Source organism: Salvelinus namaycush, chromosome 16, assembly GCF_016432855.1.
Source record: "Salvelinus namaycush isolate Seneca chromosome 16, SaNama_1.0, whole genome shotgun sequence".
Taxonomy (NCBI): Eukaryota; Metazoa; Chordata; class Actinopteri; order Salmoniformes; family Salmonidae; genus Salvelinus; species Salvelinus namaycush.
In genome coordinates, this window is record NC_052322.1 from 42,730,151 (window position 1) to 42,752,466 (window position 22,316).

General features: G+C 41.6%; 1 protein-coding gene across 1 annotated transcript in view; it reads right to left on the reverse strand.

Annotated features, from left to right (window-relative positions):
* The window catches only part of LOC120061690 (host cell factor 1-like), a 51,541-nt gene that overhangs the window by 23,356 nt on the left and 5,869 nt on the right, over window positions 1-22,316 (reverse strand). The window contains exons 6-14 of the mRNA XM_039011584.1: window positions 21,753-21,837; window positions 21,194-21,300; window positions 19,780-19,959; window positions 15,991-16,287; window positions 15,584-15,735; window positions 15,179-15,355; window positions 12,593-12,817; window positions 12,207-12,266; window positions 11,313-11,423 (exon numbers count right to left, since the gene is read on the reverse strand). Of these exons, the coding sequence (XP_038867512.1) occupies window positions 11,313-11,423; window positions 12,207-12,266; window positions 12,593-12,817; window positions 15,179-15,355; window positions 15,584-15,735; window positions 15,991-16,287; window positions 19,780-19,959; window positions 21,194-21,300; window positions 21,753-21,837 (1,394 nt within the window). The remainder of the gene's footprint in view (window positions 1-11,312; window positions 11,424-12,206; window positions 12,267-12,592; window positions 12,818-15,178; window positions 15,356-15,583; window positions 15,736-15,990; window positions 16,288-19,779; window positions 19,960-21,193; window positions 21,301-21,752; window positions 21,838-22,316) is intronic.

A 22,316-nucleotide genomic window follows, 5' to 3' on the forward strand; every position in this document is an offset into this window, starting at 1 on the left:
GTTATGTTTATTTTTTTATTTTTTATTTTTATTTATTTTTTATATTTTATTTGGTATCTTATTTTTATATTCTATTTTTTTGTGTCTGAATCAGGATATTTTATGTGGGGCTTTTGAATTTTTTTTTAGTTTATTTTGTTGATTTTTATAGTTTTTTTTTCGGTCGCAGTGCTGGAAGGGCTGGTGAGTTACCGCTGCTCTGATGTCCAATAGTTCTTCCTGGCCTTATGTAATAACATCAAAAAAAATCTGAGCTAATAATGTAAGAAATAATACATGAAAAAAACAAAATAGGGCAAAGTTTCCTAAGAGCTAGAAGCACAGCAGCCATCTCTGTCGGCGCCATTGAGAGTGAACTCAGAGTGAGCTCAGTGCTAGATCTTGAGTCACTTGTGTGTCCAAATGGCACCCTATTCCCTATAGTGCCTTTGGGCCCTGGTCAAAAGTTGTGCACTAAATAGGGAATAGGGTGCCTTTTGGGAGACAACCAACATAATGAGTTTGTGAGGGTCTGAGAAAGAACATTGCCATTCACTGGGTGTTCCATTCCATCTGTGCTCCATTCCAGTGAGGTGTTCCATTAATTCAACTAAGAGGTGCAACCAGGAAATAATAAAGTAGCACACTTCAGTCAGTATCTGACGTGTTGAACAGAGTTTACTATTTGTACCCATTTTTAGCTCACTAAAGGAGTATGTCTGCTTTCATCAAGAGAACAGCTAGCCCTGACTCATTGATGTAAGTCCACCCTCTGTGCCTCTATAGACAGCATAGTGCGCATGCATGCATGTACACACACACACACACACACGTGCGCACACACACACATACACACACGCGCACACACACATGCGCACACACACACACGCACGCACACACACACACACACATGCGCACACACACACACACACACACTTTCTTTTTTCTGTTTATGTGTGTGTGTGCTTCCAAGTGTGAGGATCAGCAGCAGAGAAGCAACTGAACAGTAATTAGTAGCCTGTCATTCCAGATCTCCGTGGAGACGGTTGTGTGTTGTGTTCCATCTACACCTTCAGCGAGTGATCACACAGACACTGGGGAGTAGGAGGCATGTCTATGACTTTCATTACACTACTTTACAACAAACCACAATAACACACACACACACACACACACACACACACAAACACACACACACACACACACGGGTGCTCTGGTAGCTGCTAATAACCACAATAACACACACACACACACACACTGTCTGGTGCTCTGGTAGCTGCTAATAACCACAGTAACACACAAACACATTCTAAGCCCCTCTACTTCTGTTATTTGAGCACAAACCACTGTTTTTATTTTATGTTTGCACAACCACAACAGCAATCCCACTGATTCTAGTTTTGATCCCACTAAGAACAGAAGACAGTAGTAATCAAAGCACGACAAGTTGGCCCCACGTCGTGCAGTAAATGGTTGAAGTATAAAGGCCATGGGGCAAAGACGTCACCATGGATGGAAACATACAGCCTCGGAGACAGAAACAATAACAGCTATCAGCTTGTGGAAAGGCAGAGACAGTGGCACACTTGGTTTTTTCTTTTGTCATAGGGAAAATTGATTTTATTTTCACATGCCTACATGATACATGATATCAACTGCAATGCTTTATTAAGACACACAACATCTGACAGTTTCACTGCGTTTCATTCACCAAAATCGACCGTTCAACTTTACAAACTGCACCAGATACACAGGTCCATACAAACCATCCGACCCATGACGAGAACCCCATAGAATTAGAATGAGAATCTTAGAATCATGCTAATTCTATGGAGAATATTATAATCATTCTAATTCTCATTGTAATCATTCCAGAAACCAGCTTAGAAACCAGCCTATGATTCAGTTCACCCCTGCTAAAACACAACAGTAAAAGTGGAAAAGGAGGCTGTATAGGTAGATAAAGATAAAGCTGGAATCCTTAATTGAAACAATAACAACGGGTCACCCCGTCTGTGTTTTGGTATACAGCTGAGAGATGAGGCTGGAGAAATGTAACCACTCTCAAATTCATAGACAGAGCTACGGTATGGACACAAGGACTGACCATCCATGATATCAACATTATAGTTTGAACCATGTTTTGAGACTATATAGTGTTTGTTTACATTGACTTTGTTTTACAAACATTGGAGTATAACAACTTCATATATTGTGTTCTGATGGGGTACGAGAGTTGAACTAATCTCACGAGGCATTTACAAGTTATATTCTTCAAGAATCATTCATTTGTAAGTCCAAAAATGGATGTAGCAACTAAGGATTCTAGATTTAAATTATCAAAATAAAATTATCTTCATATAATGTAATATATTGTTACTAAATGTGCAGATAATCCATTTTCTAGAGGGGTTTTCTACAGGATTAAGTCACTAGGCCTATACTGTGCTACATACAACTGTGCTTCTATATACAGACTTTTGTGTCAGAGGAGTCAAAATAGGGATATAAATTAAATTAAAATACATTTCAATAAAACGTTACTTTTTAAAATAGTAAACACAAGGCAACTATGGTAGACCAAGAGATATATATTAAGACACCACGTGAAAGAAAACACACTCTCTTTGGCTTGCGTCGCAAATCCCACTCTCAAAACACACTCTCCTTGGCTGCGTCCCAAATCCCACTCTCAAAACACACTCTCCTTGGCTCGCGTCCCAAATCCCACTCTCAAAACACACTCTCCTTGGCTGCGTCCCAAATCCCACTCTCAAAACACACTCTCCTTGGCTTGCGTCCCAAATCCCACTCTCAAAACACACTCTCCTTGGCTTGCGTCCAAATCCCATCTCAAACACACTCTCCTTGGCTTGCGTCCCCAATCCCATCTCAAAACACACTCTCCTTGGCTTGCGTCCCAAATCCCACTCTCAAAACACACTCTCTTTGGCTGCGTCCCAAATCCCACTCTCAAAACACACTCTCTTTGGCTGCGTCCCAAATCCCACTCTCAAAACACACTCTCCTTGGCTTGCGTCCCAAATCCCACTCTCAAAACACACTCTCTTTGGCTGCATCCCAAATCCCACTCTCAAAACACACTCTCCTTGGCTTGCGTCCCAAATCCCACTCTCAAAACACAACAGGGTGCCATTTGAGAAGCAACCTTTTTCCACCTTACATGCCGACTAAACAGGGCACGCTGGCTATAAACCGGGCACGCCGACTAAACAGGGCACGCTGGCTATAAACCGGGCACGCTGACTAAACAGGGCACGCTGGCTATAAACCGGGCACGCCGACTAAACAGGGCACGCTGGCTATAAACCAGGCACGCTGACTAAACAGGGCACGCTGGCTATAAACCGGGCACGCCGACTAAACAGGGCGCGCTGGCTATAAACCGGGCACGCTGGCTATAAACCGGGCACGCTGGCTATAAACCGGGCACGCTGACTAAAACGCGGTACGCTGACTAAACTGGGCACGCGCGTGCCTTCGATTTTGTCTATCCACACCAGACACGATCAGGACACACAGGTTGAAATATCAGAAAGAACTCCTGAACCAAATATATTCATTTGGAGAACAGGTCAAAACACATACGAAACATTCATGGACATTTAGCTAGCTAGCTTGCTGTTGCTAGCTCATTTTGTCATGGGATATAAACATTGGGTTGTTATTTTACTTGAAATGCACAAGGTCCTTTTTTTTGTTGCTGGATCTTTGTAGAATATCGGCCCATTTTGAGTCAAACAAAATAGTGTGTTCTCTACTCTGACAATAAATCCACAGATAAAAGGGGAAACCTAGTTAGTGTCTAGTAATCTCTCCTAGTTCAGTTCTCTTCTTCTGTGGATTTTATATGGTGGTTGGCTACCAACTTTAAGGTGCATTACTACAACCATCTGGACTGGAGTGTGGACCTCAGTTCACCCAATATGCTCCTAAAAACCAATGAGGAGATGGAAGAGGCGGGACTTGCAGCGTGTCAAGCGTCTAAAAAAGAACCAAAGTTTTATTTTAGCGCCTGGCTAGCAGACGCTCGTTGTGCGCGCGAGCAGTTTGGACGAAATGACTGAATAACATGTATGTGTACATTTATTTTTGCAACGTTCGAGCACGTTACGCGGCTGGTGTGGTCAGCATGTTAGATACATGTACAATGACTATCAAACAACCAAGATCTTAAAAATAACCAAGATCTTAAAGAACCAAGATTGGCGTTTTAGGAACAAAATCTAAGTCTCATCACATTACTCCATCACTTTGACATTAAGTACGACTGGAACGGGCAGATGATGTCAGAGCGTGTGCAGATATGGATCTTAACAATGCATTTACTAACAATGTTGATGATGCATTTAGCAATGATGATGTTGATAAAATCTCTTTTAATCTGTTATGGCCGCCCACATTTTTGGTCCCCTTTTTCAACCAGCAAATGTATTGTCAAAGAAATACAATAGCATTTATATATTATTTGCAAGACACTTTTGTTTGTGAAAAGACATGTAGTGTGAGCTTCTTCAGTCACATGCTAAATCTTGGCTAGTGTCTGACTGCATCTCAAGGCATTTTTTTACATTGGTATTTATCTTTATTTTTGTACAACGACTTAAAGACACTGTGTTTGTGAACAGTAGTGTGAGCTTTAATAGTCACATGCTACTACTGTCTGCATGTTGACTCTCCTCTTCCTGAACCAGAACTGTTTGCGTACTGTACTGTAATAGAAAAACATGATTTTAAATTTTCTTTCATACATTATTTTTATTCTTTCTATAAGGATTTGCAAGATACTTTGTTTGTGAAAGGAAAATAGCGTGAGCTTTCATAGTCACATGCCACTGCTTGACTACGGCCTGTCTGTTGACTGGCGTGACACCAGGCAGAGACCAACCTGTTTTAACTTTTACTTTAATCAAAACAAAGCTGGACTTGCTGGGAACAACGACTCCTAGTTCCAATCCCACTGTAGACTGTTAACAGTCACTTTTATTTATTTATTTTATTTTACCTTTATTTAACTAGGCAAGTCAGTTAAGAACAAATACTTATTTACTATGACAGCCTAGGAACAGTGGGTTAACTGTCTTGTTCAGGGGCAGAACGACAGATTTTTGCCTTGTCAGCTCGGAAATTCGCTCTAGCAACTTTTTGGTTACTGACCCAACGCTCTAACCACTAGGCTACCTGCCCAACGCTCTAACCACTAGGCTACCTGCCCAACGCTCTAACCACTAGGCTACATGCCCAACGCTCTAACCACTAGGCTACCTGCCGCCCCATGCAACAGTGCAACTCCACATTTCTGTTGTATTTTAGTTAGTCAATATTTACCAATTACGCTTCATTGATGAAAGACTGCAGCATTTTTTACAGACACATCAAATATTGTTTCTGGTCTCAGGACTCGAATCCTTCACAAATAGTAGCAATTTCTTGAAAATACCATTTGGAAATATTGCTGCTTGATTGAAACTCAAAGTATTTCCAGAAGATATTCAAAACCCTCCTCAACTTTAGATGTGTCCCTTAACATTAAGCTCACTGATGCTATTTTACTTCATGGTACATTATATAGAGCTAGATCATGCAATACAATACATGCTAAATGCTTGGAAACAGACAGATGTGTGTACATACATAACTATACCTCCTAAAGCATCAGATAGACGTATTCTACAACAGAGTTTGGGTACTGTGTACTTGACAGAAAGACAAGAGTTCTTCTTCCAGAACCTTCCGGAAGGAGCCGAACCTTCATCTCAGTTAGAGGAAGGAGGGACCTAGACCTGAAGCTCCGCCCCATGTCCTTCAGTGCTGCATCCTTGTTCACGTGCAATTCTCCTTCATCGACCAATCAACTTCTTCAGGTCAGAGTGGTGATTTCTGGTTGGGCATAGTTCCCAGTATCGACCAATCAACTTCTTCAGGTCAGAGTGGTGATTTCTGGTTGGGCATAGTTCCCAGTAGCTGCCAGGATGTCTTTACAGCTCTCTGTAACAGAGAAACATAAAGGGTGGAAATTAGAGACATGAAAGTCAAAACAATGTTCTGTGTATGTATGGCGTGACAATGATGGAAGAGTTGGCAACACCACTGGATGAAGGATAATATAACGTTCATTCAATATTGGGACTTTGAGCCAAATATCCTATACATTATGGGATCAGAAATCCATTGCCAACCATAGTGGTAAAGGCATGAATACATACTGCGGGAGAGTGGGGGAAGTTCAGCCATGTTTACATCAGCATCAGGCCTGTATTGTATAACTAAATGATTACTGACCTGTATTGTATAACTAAATGTATTACTGTCCTGTATTGTATAACTAAATGTATTACTGTCCTGTATTGTATAACTAAATGTATTACTGTCCTGTATTGTATAACTAAATGTATTACTGTCCTGTATTGTATAACTAAATGTATTACTGACCTGTATTGTATAACTAAATGTACCACTGTCCTGTATTGTATAACTAAATGTATTACTGTCCTGTATTGTATAACTAAATGTATTACTGACCTGTATTGTATAACTAAATGTACCACTGTCCTGTATTGTATAACTAAATGTATTACTGACCTGTATTGTATAACTAAATGTACCACTGTCCTGTATTGTATAACTAAATGTATTACTGACCTGTATTGTATAACTAAACCTGTATTACTGACCTGTATTGTATAACTAAACCTGTATTACTGACCTGTATTGTATAACTAAACCTGTATTACTGACCTGTATTGTATAACTAAATGTATTACTGACCTGTATTGTATAACTAAATGTACCACTGTCCTGTATTGTATAACAAAATGTATTACTGGCCTGTATTGTATAACTAAATGTATTACTGACCTGTATTGTATAACTAAATGTATTACTGACCTGTATTGTATAACTAAATGTATTACTGTCCTGTATTGTATAACTAAACCTGTATTACTGTCCTGTATTGTATAACTAAACCTGTATTACTGTCCTGTATTGTATAACTAAACCTGTATTACTGTCCTGTATTGTATAACTAAACCTGTATTACTGTCCTGTATTGTATAACTAAACCTGTATTACTGTCCTGTATTGTATAACTAAACCTGTATTACTGTCCTGTATTGTATAACTAAACCTGTATTACTGTCCTGTATTGTATAACTAAACCTGTATTACTGTCCTGTATTGTATAACTAAACCTGTATTACTGACCTGTATTGTATAACTAAATGTATTACTGACCTGTATTGTATAACTAAATGTATCACTGTCCTGTATTGTATAACTAAATGTATTACTGGCCTGTATTGTATAACTAAATGTATTACTGGCCTGTATTGTATAACTAAACCTGTATTACTGGCCTGTATTGTATAACTAAACCTGTATTACTGACCTGTATTGTATAACTAAATGTACCACTGTCCTGTATTGTATAACAAAATGTATTACTGTCCTGTACTGTATAACTAAATGTATTACTGACCTGTATTGTATAACTAAATGTATTACTGGCCTGTATTGTAAAACTAAATGTATTACTGACCTGTATTGTATAACTAAATGTATTACTGACCTGTATTGTATAACTAAATGTATTACTGACCTGTATTGTATAACTAAATGTATTACTGGCCTGTATTGTATAACTAAACCTGTATTACTGGCCTGTATTGTATAACTAAACCTGTATTACTGTCCTGTATTGTATAACTAAACCTGTATTACTGTCCTGTATTGTATAACTAAACCTGTATTACTGTCCTGTATTGTATAACTAAACCTGTATTACTGTCCTGTATTGTATAACTAAACCTGTATTACTGACCTGTATTGTATAACTAAATGTATCACTGACCTGTATTGTATAACTAAATGTATCACTGTCCTGTATTGTATAACTAAATGTATTACTGGCCTGTATTGTATAACTAAATGTATTACTGGCCTGTATTGTATAACTAAACCTGTATTACTGACCTGTATTGTATAACTAAACCTGTATTACTGACCTGTATTGTATAACTAAACCTGTATTACTGACCTGTATTGTATAACTAAATGTATTACTGACCTGTATTGTATAACTACATGTATTACTGGCCTGTATTGTATAACTAAATGTATTACTGGCCTGTATTGTATAACTAAACCTGTATTACTGACCTGTATTGTATAACTAAACCTGTATTACTGACCTGTATTGTATAACTAAATGTATTACTGTCCTGTATTGTATAACTAAATGTATTACTGACCTGTACTGTATTACTGACCTGTATTGTATAACTAAATGTATTACTGACCTGTATTGTATAACTACATGTATTACTGGCCTGTATTGTATAACTAAATGTATTACTGGCCTGTATTGTATAACTAAACCTGTATTACTGACCTGTATTGTATAACTAAATGTATTACTGGCCTGTATTGTATAACTAAACCTGTATTACTGACCTGTATTGTATTACTGGCCTGTATTGTATAACTAAACCTGTATTACTGACCTGTATTGTATAACTAAATGTATTACTGACCTGTATTGTATAACTAAATGTATTACTGACCTGTATTGTATAACTAAACCTGTATTACTGGCCTGTATTGTATAACTAAACCTGTATTACTGACCTGTATTGTATAACTAAATGTATTACTGACCTGTATTGTATAACTAAATGTATTACTGGCCTGTATTGTATAACTAAACCTGTATTACTGACCTGTATTGTATAACTAAATGTATTACTGGCCTGTATTGTATAACTAAATGTATTACTGACCTGTATTGTATAACTAAATGTATTACTGACCTGTATTGTATAACTAAACCTGTATTACTGACCTGTATTGTATAACTAAACCTGTATTACTGACCTGTATTGTATAACTAAACCTGTATTACTGACCTGTATTGTATAACTAAACCTGTATTACTGACCTGTATTGTATAACTAAACCTGTATTGTATAACTAAACCTGTATTACTGACCTGTATTGTATAACTAAATGTATTACTGACCTGTATTGTATAACTAAATGTATTACTGACCTGTATTGTATAACTAAATGTATTACTGGCCTGTATTGTATAACTAAACCTGTACTACTGACCTGTATTGTATAACTAAATGTATTACTGACCTGTATTGTATAACTAAACCTGTATTACTGGCCTGTATTGTATAACTAAACCTGTATTACTGACCTGTATTGTATAACTAAACCTGTATTACTGACCTGTATTGTATAACTAAATGTATTACTGACCTGTATTGTATAACTAAACCTGTATTACTGACCTGTATTGTATAACTAAACCTGTATTACTGACCTGTATTGTATAACTAAATGTATCACTGACCTGTATTGTATAACTAAATGTATTACTGGCCTGTATTGTATAACTAAACCTGTATTACTGGCCTGTATTGTATAACTAAACCTGTATTACTGACCTGTATTGTATAACTAAATGTATTACTGACCTGTATAACTAAATGTATTACTGACCTGTATTGTATAACTAAATGTATTACTGACCTGTATTGTATAACTAAATGTATTACTGGCCTGTATTGTATAACTAAACCTGTATTACTGACCTGTATTGTATAACTAAATGTATTACTGGCCTGTATTGTATAACTAAATGTATTACTGACCTGTATTGTATAACTAAATGTATTACTGACCTGTATTGTATAACTAAACCTGTATTACTGACCTGTATTGTATAACTAAACCTGTATTACTGACCTGTATTGTATAACTAAACCTGTATTACTGACCTGTATTGTATAACTAAACCTGTATTACTGACCTGTATTGTATAACTAAACCTGTATTGTATAACTAAACCTGTATTACTGACCTGTATTGTATAACTAAATGTATTACTGACCTGTATTGTATAACTAAATGTATTACTGACCTGTATTGTATAACTAAATGTATTACTGGCCTGTATTGTATAACTAAACCTGTACTACTGACCTGTATTGTATAACTAAATGTATTACTGACCTGTATTGTATAACTAAACCTGTATTACTGGCCTGTATTGTATAACTAAACCTGTATTACTGACCTGTATTGTATAACTAAACCTGTATTACTGACCTGTATTGTATAACTAAATGTATTACTGACCTGTATTGTATAACTAAACCTGTATTACTGACCTGTATTGTATAACTAAACCTGTATTACTGACCTGTATTGTATAACTAAATGTATCACTGACCTGTATTGTATAACTAAATGTATTACTGGCCTGTATTGTATAACTAAACCTGTATTACTGGCCTGTATTGTATAACTAAACCTGTATTACTGACCTGTATTGTATAACTAAATGTATTACTGACCTGTATAACTAAATGTATTACTGACCTGTATTGTATAACTAAACCTGTATTACTGACCTGTATTGTATAACTAAATGTATCACTGACCTGTATTGTATAACTAAATGTATCACTGACCTGTATTGTATAACTAAACCTGTATTACTGGCCTGTATTGTATAACTAAATGTATTACTGGCCTGTACTGTATAACTAAACCTGTATTACTGGCCTGTATTGTATAACTAAACCTGTATTACTGGCCTGTATTGTATAACTAAATGTATTACTGGCCTGTATTGTATAACTAAACCTGTATTACTGACCTGTATTGTATAACTAAATGTATTACTGGCCTGTATTGTATAACTAAACCTGTATTACTGACCTGTACTGTATTACTGGCCTGTATTGTATAACTATATGTATTACTGACCTGTATTGTATAACTAAATGTATTACTGACCTGTATTGTATAACTAAACCTGTATTACTGGCCTGTACTGTATAACTAAATGTATTACTGACCTGTATTGTATAACTAAACCTGTATTACTGACCTGTATTGTATAACTAAATGTATTACTGGCCTGTATTGTATAACTAAACCTGTATTACTGACCTGTATTGTATAACTAAACCTGTATTACTGACCTGTATTGTATAACTAAATGTATTACTGACCTGTATTGTATAACTAACCCTGTATTACTGGCCTGTATTGTATAACTAAATGTATTACTGGCCTGTATTGTATAACTAAACCTGTATTACTGACCTGTATTGTATAACTAAACCTGTATTACTGACCTGTACTGTATAACTAAATGTATTACTGGCCTGTACTGTATAACTAAATGTATTACTGACCTGTACTGTATAACTAAACCTGTATTACTGACCTGTATTGTATAACTAAACCTGTATTACTGACCTGTACTGTATAACTAAACCTGTATTACTGACCTGTAGGATGTGCTGTAGGCTGGAGCCAGTCTGTCCCGTCATCGCTCCTGTCTGACCAGGTTTGGTCTGGACTACTGACATCACCTTCCCCAGGTTGGACAGGTTAGACAGCTAGAGAACAGGAAGTAGGAGAGACCGTCAGATCACAGAGGAAAGACTGGTCTAACGCCACAGGACTTTTACTATCAACATAGGTCTATTTCTATTTAACTTAATACAGCACATGACACTATGACGCTTCCACTATTTAACACCATATAACATGTGTGTATTGTTGTACTTACAAGGCTGAGGAAACTATATATTTGAAATTGGTCACATAATAAAAAGTTAATTCATTATTTTAATTCATTTATTTATGCCAGATAGCAGATGCTTTTATCCAAAGCAACTTACAATACAGTGAGTGAATACAGTACAATGCATGTTTAATATGTGACCCCAATTGGGGAGAATGGACTGTTCCACAATACAATATATGTGACCCCCGTGGGGGGAATGGACTGTTCCACAATACATGTTTAATATGTGACCCCCATGGGGGGAATGGACTGTTCCACAATACATGTTTAATATGTGACCCCCAAAGGGGGGAATGGACTGTTCCACAATACATGTTTAATATGTGACCCCCAAAGGGGGAAATGGACTGTTCCACAATACATGTTTAATATGTGACCCCCGTGGGGGGAATGGACTGTTCTACTGTACATGTTTAATATGTGACCCCCCCATGGGGAGAATGGACTGTTCTACTGTACATGTTTAATATGTGACCCCCCCATGGGGAGAATGGACTGTTCTACTGTACATGTTTAATATGTGACCCCCCCATGGGGAAAATGGACTGTTCTACTGTACATGTAAAAGACAACAGAAGGTATCCAAACTAACCCAATGCTGCACGTCCTTGCCAGACATCACTTTGTTTTGGCCCTGGTTGGCCGCAGTCAGCTTAGAACGGGGGCACAAAACAGATGCAGTGAGTCCCTGCTAAACCAGGGGTCAATAAGCTGGCCAGCTGACTTGCTTAAAACGTTATTGTTTGTTTTAAATACATTTTCTTTTGTTATGATGCTTTAAAAAACAAGCATGGATTATTTCAATAGAGTCGAACGAACAATTAAAACCGATAAATGCAGAAACCGAACCCCCCAAAAATCTTAAGTTCCTACTGAATTATAAAAAGTTATTATGTTATAAATATTTATCAGAGTTCACTGGCTAACTTAGCGATTCTACTAAGGCCACTAAACAGCCTCTGTCAGCTGTGATCTTACCAACGTGCCACCTCCCCCCAGAGTGAGGGGACTCTTAACCAGAGTGATGGTCTTGGTGACTCCTCCCACTACCGTGGTAACCACCTGGTGTTGCTGGGCAACCGTCACCGTGCCAGACTTGTGCACGGTGATGATTGGCCGATTGGGCGTTCCGGGTGTGGCGACACCTGACGTGCCCACCTGAGCCGCAGCAGTCTTCAGCATGCGGGTTGCTGGGTTACTAATCTGAGAGAAGGAACGAGACATGGAGGGGATCAGGTTTCAAATATATACTATTCTTTTTAATATAAGTAGTGCCTTTAAAGACCATATGGGCTGGGCTGGACACTTGAAATGGTGTTTCAAATACTGAATATATTTTTTCAAAGTACTCTAACATTATGCTCACAACAGAGTTCGTATATGCAGTGTATTCGGGAAAGTATTCAGACCCCTAAACGTTTTCCACATTTTATTACGTTACAGCTGTTGTTCTAAAATTTATAAAATCATTTTTTCCCTCATCAATCTACACACAATACCCCATAATGACAAAGCAAAAACAGGTTTTTCAAAATTTTTGCAAATGTATTATAAAGAGACAGGACTGTGTTGAGGCACAGATCTGGGGAAGGGTACCAAAAAATGTCTGCAGCATTGAAGATCCCCAAGAACACAGTGGCATCCATCATTCTTAAATGGAAGAAGTTTGGAACCACCAAGACTCTTCCTAGAGCTGACCGCCCGGCCAAACTGAGCAATCGGGGAGAAGGGCCTTGGTCAGGGAGGTCACCAAGAACCCGATGGTCACTGTGACAGAGCTCTAGAGTTCCTCTGTGGAGATGGGAGAACCTTCCAGAAGGACAACCATCTCCGCAGCACTCCACCAATCAGGCCTTTATGGTAGAGTGGCCAGACGGAAGCCACTTCTCAGTAAAAGGCACATGACAGCCCGCTTGGAGTTTGCCAAAAGGCACCTAAAGGACTCTCAGACCATGAGAAACAAGATTCTCTTAGGTCTGATGAAACCAAGATTGAACTCTTCACCCTACAGTGAAGCATGGTGGTGGCAGCATCCCTACGGTGAAGCATGGTGGTGGCAGCATCCCTACGGTGAAGCATGGTGGTGGCAGCATCCCTACGGTGAAGCATGGTGGTGGCAGCATCCCTACGGTGAAGCATGGTGGTGGCAGCATCCCTACGGTGAAGCATGGTGGTGGCAGCATCCCTACGGTGAAGCATGGTGGTGGCAGCATCCCTACGGTGAAGCATGGTGGTGGCAGCATTACGCGGTGGGGATGTTTTTCAGCAGAAGGACTTGGAGACTAGTCAGAATCGAGGGAAAGATGAACGGAGCAAAGTACAGAGAGATCCTTGATGAAAACCTGCTCCAGAGTGCTCAGAACCTCAGACTGGGGCGAAGGTTCACCTTCCAGCAGGACAACAACCCTAAGCACACAGCCAAGACAATGCAGGAGTGGCTTCGGGACAAGTCTGAATGTCCTTAAGTGGCCCAACCAGAGCCCGGACTTGAACATCTCTGGAGAGACCTGAAAATAGCTGTGCAGCAACGCTCCCCATCCAACCTGACAGAGCTTGAGAGAATCTGCAGAGAAGAATAGGAGAAACTCCCCAAATACAGGTGTGCTGAGCTTGTAGCGTCAAACCCAAGAAGACTTGATGCTGTAATCGCTGACAAAGGAGCTTCAACAATGTACTGCGTAAAGGGTCTGAATACTTATTTAAATGTGCTATTTTTGTTTTATTTTTTATAAACTTGCAAAAAATTCTAAAACCCTGTTTTTGCTTTGTCATTGTGGGGTATTGTGTGTAGATTGATGGGGATTTAGCAAATTTTTTCATCAATTTTAGAATAAGTCTGTAACGTAACAAATTATGGAAAAGGTGAAGGGGTCTGAATACTTTCAGAATGCACTGCAGTAGACTGATTTTTTTAAAACGCAACATGTAAAGTGTTGGTCCCATGTTTCATGAGCTGCCTGTGTGGCTGGTCTCAGACGGTTCCGCAGGCGAAGAAGCCTGCGGGATTCTCCCTCACCTTGAGACATCTGGGGCATTGTGTTGTGTGACACAACTGCACATTTTAGAGTGGCCTTTTTGATATGCCACACCGGTCAGGTTGGTGGATTATCTTGGCAAAGGAGAAATGCTCACTAACATTTGAGAGAAATAAGCTTTTTTGTGCGCATGGAATATTTCTGGGATCTTTCATTTCAGCTCATGAAACATGTGACCAACACTTTACATGTTGCGTTTATATTTTCCTTCAGAATACATTCCTATAGCACCTACAGCATGGTTGATACATTACTTCATTCCAAGTGGTACGGTAGGTAGTGTGGATATTGGTCAAATATACACATACCTACTACAAAAAAAAGAACACTACAAATCACTCTAGTGAGCCAGCCAGCAGACTTTATAAATGACAGCAGACTGAGGTTTACACAGAGACACAGAGACAGAGAGAGAGCGAGACAGAGAGAGAGAGAGAGTGTGAGAGAGACAGAGAGAGAGTGAGTGAGAGAGTGAGTGAGAGTGAGAGAGTGTGTGTGTGTTACTATTAATCCAAGCAGGATCTCTTACCATAACAGGCGAAGCTACTTTGACAGTCTGTGCGCCAGGGCTCATGGCCACTGTCTTGACTATGGTGGCACCAGCTGGAAGCTGCATGGTGGCCGTGGAGGGCGGGATCTTCTGGGTGGCCGCAGCTGCAGCAGCCAGCGCAGCCATGCCACTCATCTGAGGGCTGCTGCCCATTGGCTGAGAAGGAGGAAGCAGATAGGAATAGGCCCACAGAGACAACATACAGTGAGGACACCCAAATATATATATATTTTTATTTAAACGAGCCTATTTTGTGCCAATTCTTCAGTCTTAATCCATTATTTGACGGGTTAAATGTCTAAGTCCCAGGTGGAACCCTACACAGTGCACACTACATTTGACCAGAACTCATATAGAGACCATAAATGTATTATTTATTCATACGGTTCCCTGTGCGACCTGGGCCGGCACCACCATTCGGACCCCAGCAGGAAGTGATGTAACCATGACAGGGGATTTCCCGCCCTGGTTGGCCTGTCTCACCGTGACGATGGAGGTGCCTGTGGTGGAATGGGGAGCAGACACCTTCAGAATAGCTGGAGAGGAGAAACAACAAAACAAACAAAACAAATCCACGTTTACATGGTTGCTGATCTGGAAACCATTTGATTTTGATGTAAAAAAAATATATATATTTAATCATTTTAAAAAACAGATAGTTTAGACTGCATGTCTTTTCCTTCACCATAGCCTTTACAATCTACTTAGTTTTGAAAAGTTACAGAGAAATAAAACTATAGTATTTAAAATATTACAGTAATAGCCTAAACTGTCAGGAAGTAGAGGTTAACCTGGTCCGCGAGCAGGGACTGGACTCCCGGGCATGGAGGGGACCAGGGTGAGGCCCTGGAGAGGGTGGCCCTGGACGGACACCGCCGAGGCGGTGACAGGGCTCTTGGGGGAAGAATTGACCGGCAGTGATGTCGCGGGGCTAACGCCGGGGGAAGTGGCAGCCGAGGCGGGGGGGATATCGTACTTCTGCAGCTGCAACAGGTAGGTGTCTGCGGTAGGTACCGCCCCCCAGCTCACCTCCAGGCTACTGGTGTTGGCTCTCACCAGCTGCACCCGTGACGGGGGGCGGGGCTTCTCTGTGAGGAGACGAATAAAAAAAACAGAAGCAGTTAGGATTTAAATAACCTGATTAAATAATTAACGTTTTTTTATTTAAAAAAAATACATTTTCAATTAACGCACACAAGCATTTTTGTGAATAACCAGCATCATACTGACTGATGAAGTTACAGGAGGAATAACCAGCATCATACTGACTGATGAAGTGACGGGAGGAATAACCAGCATCATACTGACTGATGAAATGACGGGAGGAATAACCAGCATCATACTGACTGATGAAATGACGGGTGGAATAACCAGCATCATGCTGACTGATGAAGTGGCGGGTGGAATAACCAGCATCATGCTGACTGATGAAGTGGCGGGTGAATAACCAGCATCATGCTGACTGATGAAGTGGCGGGTGAATAACCAGCATCATGCTGACTGATGAAGTGGCGGGTGAATAACCAGCATCATGCTGGCTGATGAAGTGGCGGGTGAATAACCAGCATCATGCTGGCTGATGAAGTGGCGGGTGAATAACCAGCATCATACTGACTGATGAAATGACGGGAGGAATAACCAGCATCATACTGACTGATGAAATGACGGGAGGAATAACCAGCATCATACTGACTGATGAAATGACGGGAGGAATAACCAGCATCATACTGACTGATGAAATGACGGGTGGAATAACCAGCATCATGCTGACTGATGAAGTGGCGGGTGAATAACCAGCATCATGCTGACTGATGAAGTGGCGGGTGAATAACCAGCATCATGCTGACTGATGAAGTGGCGGGTGAATAACCAGCATCATGCTGGCTGATGAAGTGGCGGGTGAATAACCAGCATCATACTGACTGATGAAATGACGGGAGGAATAACCAGCATCATACTGACTGATGAAATGACGGGTGGAATAACCAGCATCATGCTGACTGATGAAGTGGCGGGTGGAATAACCAGCATCATGCTGACTGATGAAGTGGCGGGTGAATAACCAGCATCATGCTGACTGATGAAGTGGCGGGTGAATAACCAGCATCATGCTGACTGATGAAGTGGCGGGTGAATAACCAGCATCATGCTGGCTGATGAAGTGGCGGGTGAATAACCAGCATCATGCTGGCTGATGAAGTGGCGGGTGAATAACCAGCATCATGCTGGCTGATGAAGTGGCGGGTGAATAACCAGCATCATACTGACTGATGAAATGACGGGAGGAATAACCAGCATCATACTGACTGATGAAATGATGGGAGGAATAACCAGCATCATACTGACTGATGAAATGACGGGTGGAATAACCAGCATCATGCTGACTGATGAAGTGGCGGGTGAATAACCAGCATCATGCTGACTGATGAAGTGGCGGGTGAATAACCAGCATCATGCTGACTGATGAAGTGGCGGGTGAATAACCAGCATCATGCTGACTGATGAAGTGGCGGGTGAATAACCAGCATCATGCTGGCTGATGAAGTGGCGGGTGAATAACCAGCATCATACTGACTGATGAAATGACGGGAGGAATAACCAGCATCATACTGACTGATGAAATGACGGGTGGAATAACCAGCATCATGCTGACTGATGAAGTGGCGGGTGAATAACCAGCATCATGCTGACTGATGAAGTGGCGGGTGAATAACCAGCATCATGCTGACTGATGAAGTGGCGGGTGAATAACCAGCATCATGCTGACTGATGAAGTGGCGGGTGAATAACCAGCATCATGCTGACTGATGAAGTGGCGGGTGAATAACCAGCATCATGCTGACTGATGAAGTGGCGGGTGAATAACCAGCATCATGCTGGCTGATGAAGTGGCGGGTGAATAACCAGCATCATGCTGGCTGATGAAGTGGCGGGTGAATAACCAGCATCATGCTGACTGATGAAATGACGGTGGAATAACCAGCATCATGCTGACTGATGAAATGACGGGTGGAATAACCAGCATCATGCTGACTGATGAAGTGGCGGGTGGAATAACCAGCATCATGCTGACTGATGAAGTGGCGGGTGAATAACCAGCATCATGCTGACTGATGAAGTGGCGGGTGAATAACCAGCATCATGCTGACTGATGAAGTGGCGGGTGAATAACCAGCATCATGCTGACTGATGAAGTGGCGGGTGAATAACCAGCATCATGCTGGCTGATGAAGTGGCGGGTGAATAACCAGCATCATGCTGGCTGATGAAGTGGCGGGTGAATAACCAGCATCATGCTGGCTGATGAAGTGACGGGTGAATAACCAGCATCATGCTGACTGATGAAGTGGCGGGTGAATAACCAGCATCATGCTGACTGATGACGTGACGGGTGAATAACCAGCATCATACTGACTGATGAAGTGACGGGTGAATAACCAGCATCATACTGACTGATGAAGTGACGGGTGAATAACCAGCATCATACTGACTGATGATGTGACGGGTGAATAACCAGCATCATACTGACTGATGATGTGACGGGTGAATAACCAGCATCATACTGACTGATGAAGTGACGGGTGAATAACCAGCATCATACTGACTGATGAAGTGACGGGTGAATAACCAGCATCATACTGACTGATGAAGTGACGGGTGAATAACCAGCATCATACTGACTGATGAAGTGACGGGTGAATAACCAGCATCATACAGGTGAATAACCAGCATCATACTGACTGATGAAGTTACGTGTGAATAACCAGCATCATACTGACTGATGAAGTGACGGGTGAATAACCAGCATCATACAGGTGAATAACCAGCATCATACTGACTGATGAAGTGACGGGTGAATAACCAGCATCATACTGACTGATGAAGTGACGGGTGAATAACCAGCATCATACTGACTGATGAAGTTACAGGTGAATAACCAGCATCATACTGACTGATGAAGTGACAGGTGAATAACCAGCATCATATTGACTGATGAAGTGACAGGTGAATAACCAGCATCATACTGACTGATGAAGTGACAGGTGAATAACCAGCATCATACTGACTGATGAAGTGACAGGTGAATAACCAGCATCATACTGACTGATGAAGTGACAGGTGAATAACCAGCATCATACTGACTGATGAAGTGACGGGTGAATAACCAGCATCATACTGACTGATGAAGTGACGGGAGGAATAACCAGCATCATACTGACTGATGAAGTGACAGGAGGAATAACCAGCATCATACTGACTGATGAAGTGACAGGAGGAATAACCAGCATCATACTGACTGATGAAGTGACAGGAGGAATAACCAGCATCATACTGACTGATGAAGTGACAGGTGAATAACCAGCATCATACTGACTGATGAAGTGACGGGTGAATAACCAGCATCATACTGACTGATGAAGTGACAGGAGGAATAACCAGCATCATACTGACTGATGAAGTTACGGGTGAATAACCAGCATCATACTGACTGATGAAGTGACGGGTGAATAACCAGCATCATACAGGTGAATAACCAGCATCATACTGACTGATGAAGTGACGGGTGGAAGCAGACTCACCTGTCTCCAGGTACCAGAGGTCCTTACAGCACACCTGGTTGTTCCAGGCCTTGCGGTAGCCGTCCCGTCCACTCCAGACGTAGAGACGTGAGTTGATGGCTACGGAGCAGTGTCCAGCCCGGGCCCTGGGGATATTATCCTCTAGAGAGTCCAGCAGAACTGACTCCCACACCATCGAGTCTGGTAAAATATTATATAATTGTGAATTGGATCAGTAGGGACAGAGTGACAGCATTTTACATGGATCAGTTGAGAGGTACATTGTTACCGAGGTACGTTTGTCAGTCGGAATTTCGTTTTTTTTAGGGGATTTTTGTTGTTGTTGCATTTTTGTGCTTCATTGCTGACTGTGTTTGTGCTCAACGTTTTATAAAAACTGGGCGTCAAATGTGTAAATATTTAGGACATTTTATCTAAGAGAGTGGTGTGTTGGGTCAGCCTGACATACCTAGGTTGAGACAGGCCAGTGTGTCGGGTCAGCCTGACATACCTAGGTTGAGACAGGCCAGTGTGTTAGGTCAGCCTGACATACCTAGGTTGAGACAGGCCAGTGTGTTAGGTCAGCCTGACATACCTAGGTTGAGACAGGCCAGTGTGTTAGGTCAGCCTGAAATACCTAGGTTGAGACAGGCCAGTGTGTCGGGTCAGCCTGACATACCTAGGTTGAGACAGGCCAGTGTGTTAGGTCAGCCTGACATACCTAGGTTGAGACAGGCCAGTGTGTTAGGTCAGCCTGACATACCTAGGTTGAGACAGGCCAGTGTGTTAGGTCAGCCTGACATACCTAGGTTGAGACAGGCCAGTGTGTTAGGTCAGCCTGACATACCTAGGTTGAGACAGGCCAGTGTGTTAGGTCAGCCTGACATACCTACGTTGAGACAGGCCAGTGTGTCGGGTCAGCCTGACATACCTAGGTTGAGACAGGCCAGTGTGTTAGGTCAGCCTGACATACCTACGTTGAGACAGGCCAGTGTGTCGGGTCAGCCTGACATACCTAGGTTGAGACAGGCCAGTGTGTCGGATCAGCCTGACATACCTAGGTTGAGACAGGCCGGTGTGTCGGATCAGCCTGACATACCTAGGTTGAGACAGGCCAGTGTGTCGGATCAGCCTGACATACCTAGGTTGAGACAGGCCGGTGTGTCGGGTCAGCCTGACATACCTAGGTTGAGACAGGCCAGTGTGTCGGATCAGCCTGACATACCTAGGTTGAGACAGGCCAGTGTGTCGGATCAGCCTGACATACCTAGGTTGAGACAGGCCAGTGTGTCCGGTCAGCCTGACATACATAGGTTGAGACAGGCCAGTGTGTTCGGTCAGCCTGACATACCTAGGTTGAGACAGGCCAGTGTGTCGGGTCAGCCTGACATACCTAGGTTGAGACAGGCCAGTGTGTCCGGTCAGCCTGACATACCTAGGTTGAGACAGGCCAGTGTGTTGGTGCACTTCCACTCCTTCTCGTGTGTTGCTACTTTGACATCATCCATCACCAGGGGAACCCAGCCTCCGAACACGTACATCCTGTTACAGGGGGGAGAGAGAGAGGGGAAGAGAGACATGAGACAGGTGGAGAGAGGCAGGAAAGGCAAGAGGCAGGAGAGAAAGGCAAGAGGCAGAACAGAGAGATGTGAGGTGAGACAGGTAGAGAGACAGAGGCAGGAGAGGCGAGAGGCAGGACAGGTGGAGAGAGAGAGAGAGAGAAAGAGAAAGAGAGAGAGAGAGAAAGAGAAAAAGAGAGAGACAGAGAGAGAGAGAAAGAGAAAAGGAGAGAGAGAAAGAGGGGGGACAGGTGAGAGAGAGAGGGGACAGGTGAGAGAGAGAGAGAGAGGTGGGACAGGTGAGTTTGTGAGCAATAAAGATGACCATGAGTATGATCCTGTGGCTCAGTTGGTAGGAGCCAGCAATGCCAACTCGTGGGTTCAATTCCCACAGGGATCACACATGCCCATTTTAAAGAATGACATTTAACTCACTTGTTGGTGATGGTTGTGGCAGAGTGGAGACTGCGAGGGAGAGGAGCTGTTCCGTTGATAGAGGGCTTATTCCATGTGAGGGTGTCTGCAGAGGAAAGCAAATAACTCATCCAGCTCCCGTACTAAAAAATGTCTCCATTTTGAATAATTTCAGCCCAGGAAGTAGGCTTAATCTGGGCCCAGAAAACCCTGCAAGAAATTTGACAATACACTCTACCACTTCATAGTGTATTGCCCGGATTGTCTGTGTCACGTTCCTGACCTGTTTTCTCTTGTTTTTGTATGTGTTTAGTTGGTCAGGGCGTGAGTTGGGGTGGGTAGTCTATGTTATGTGTTTCTATGTTGGGTTTAATGTGTTGCCTGATATGGTTCTCAATTAGAGGCAGGTGTTTGACGTTTCCTCTGATTGAGAACCATATTAAGGTAGGCTGTTCTCACTGTTTGTTTGTGGGTGATTGTTCCTGTGTCTGTGTCCGTTGCACCACACGGGACTGTTTCGTTTGTTCATTCGTTTGGTTAGTCTGTTCCTGTTCGTGCGTTCTTCGTGTTATATTGTAAGTTCTC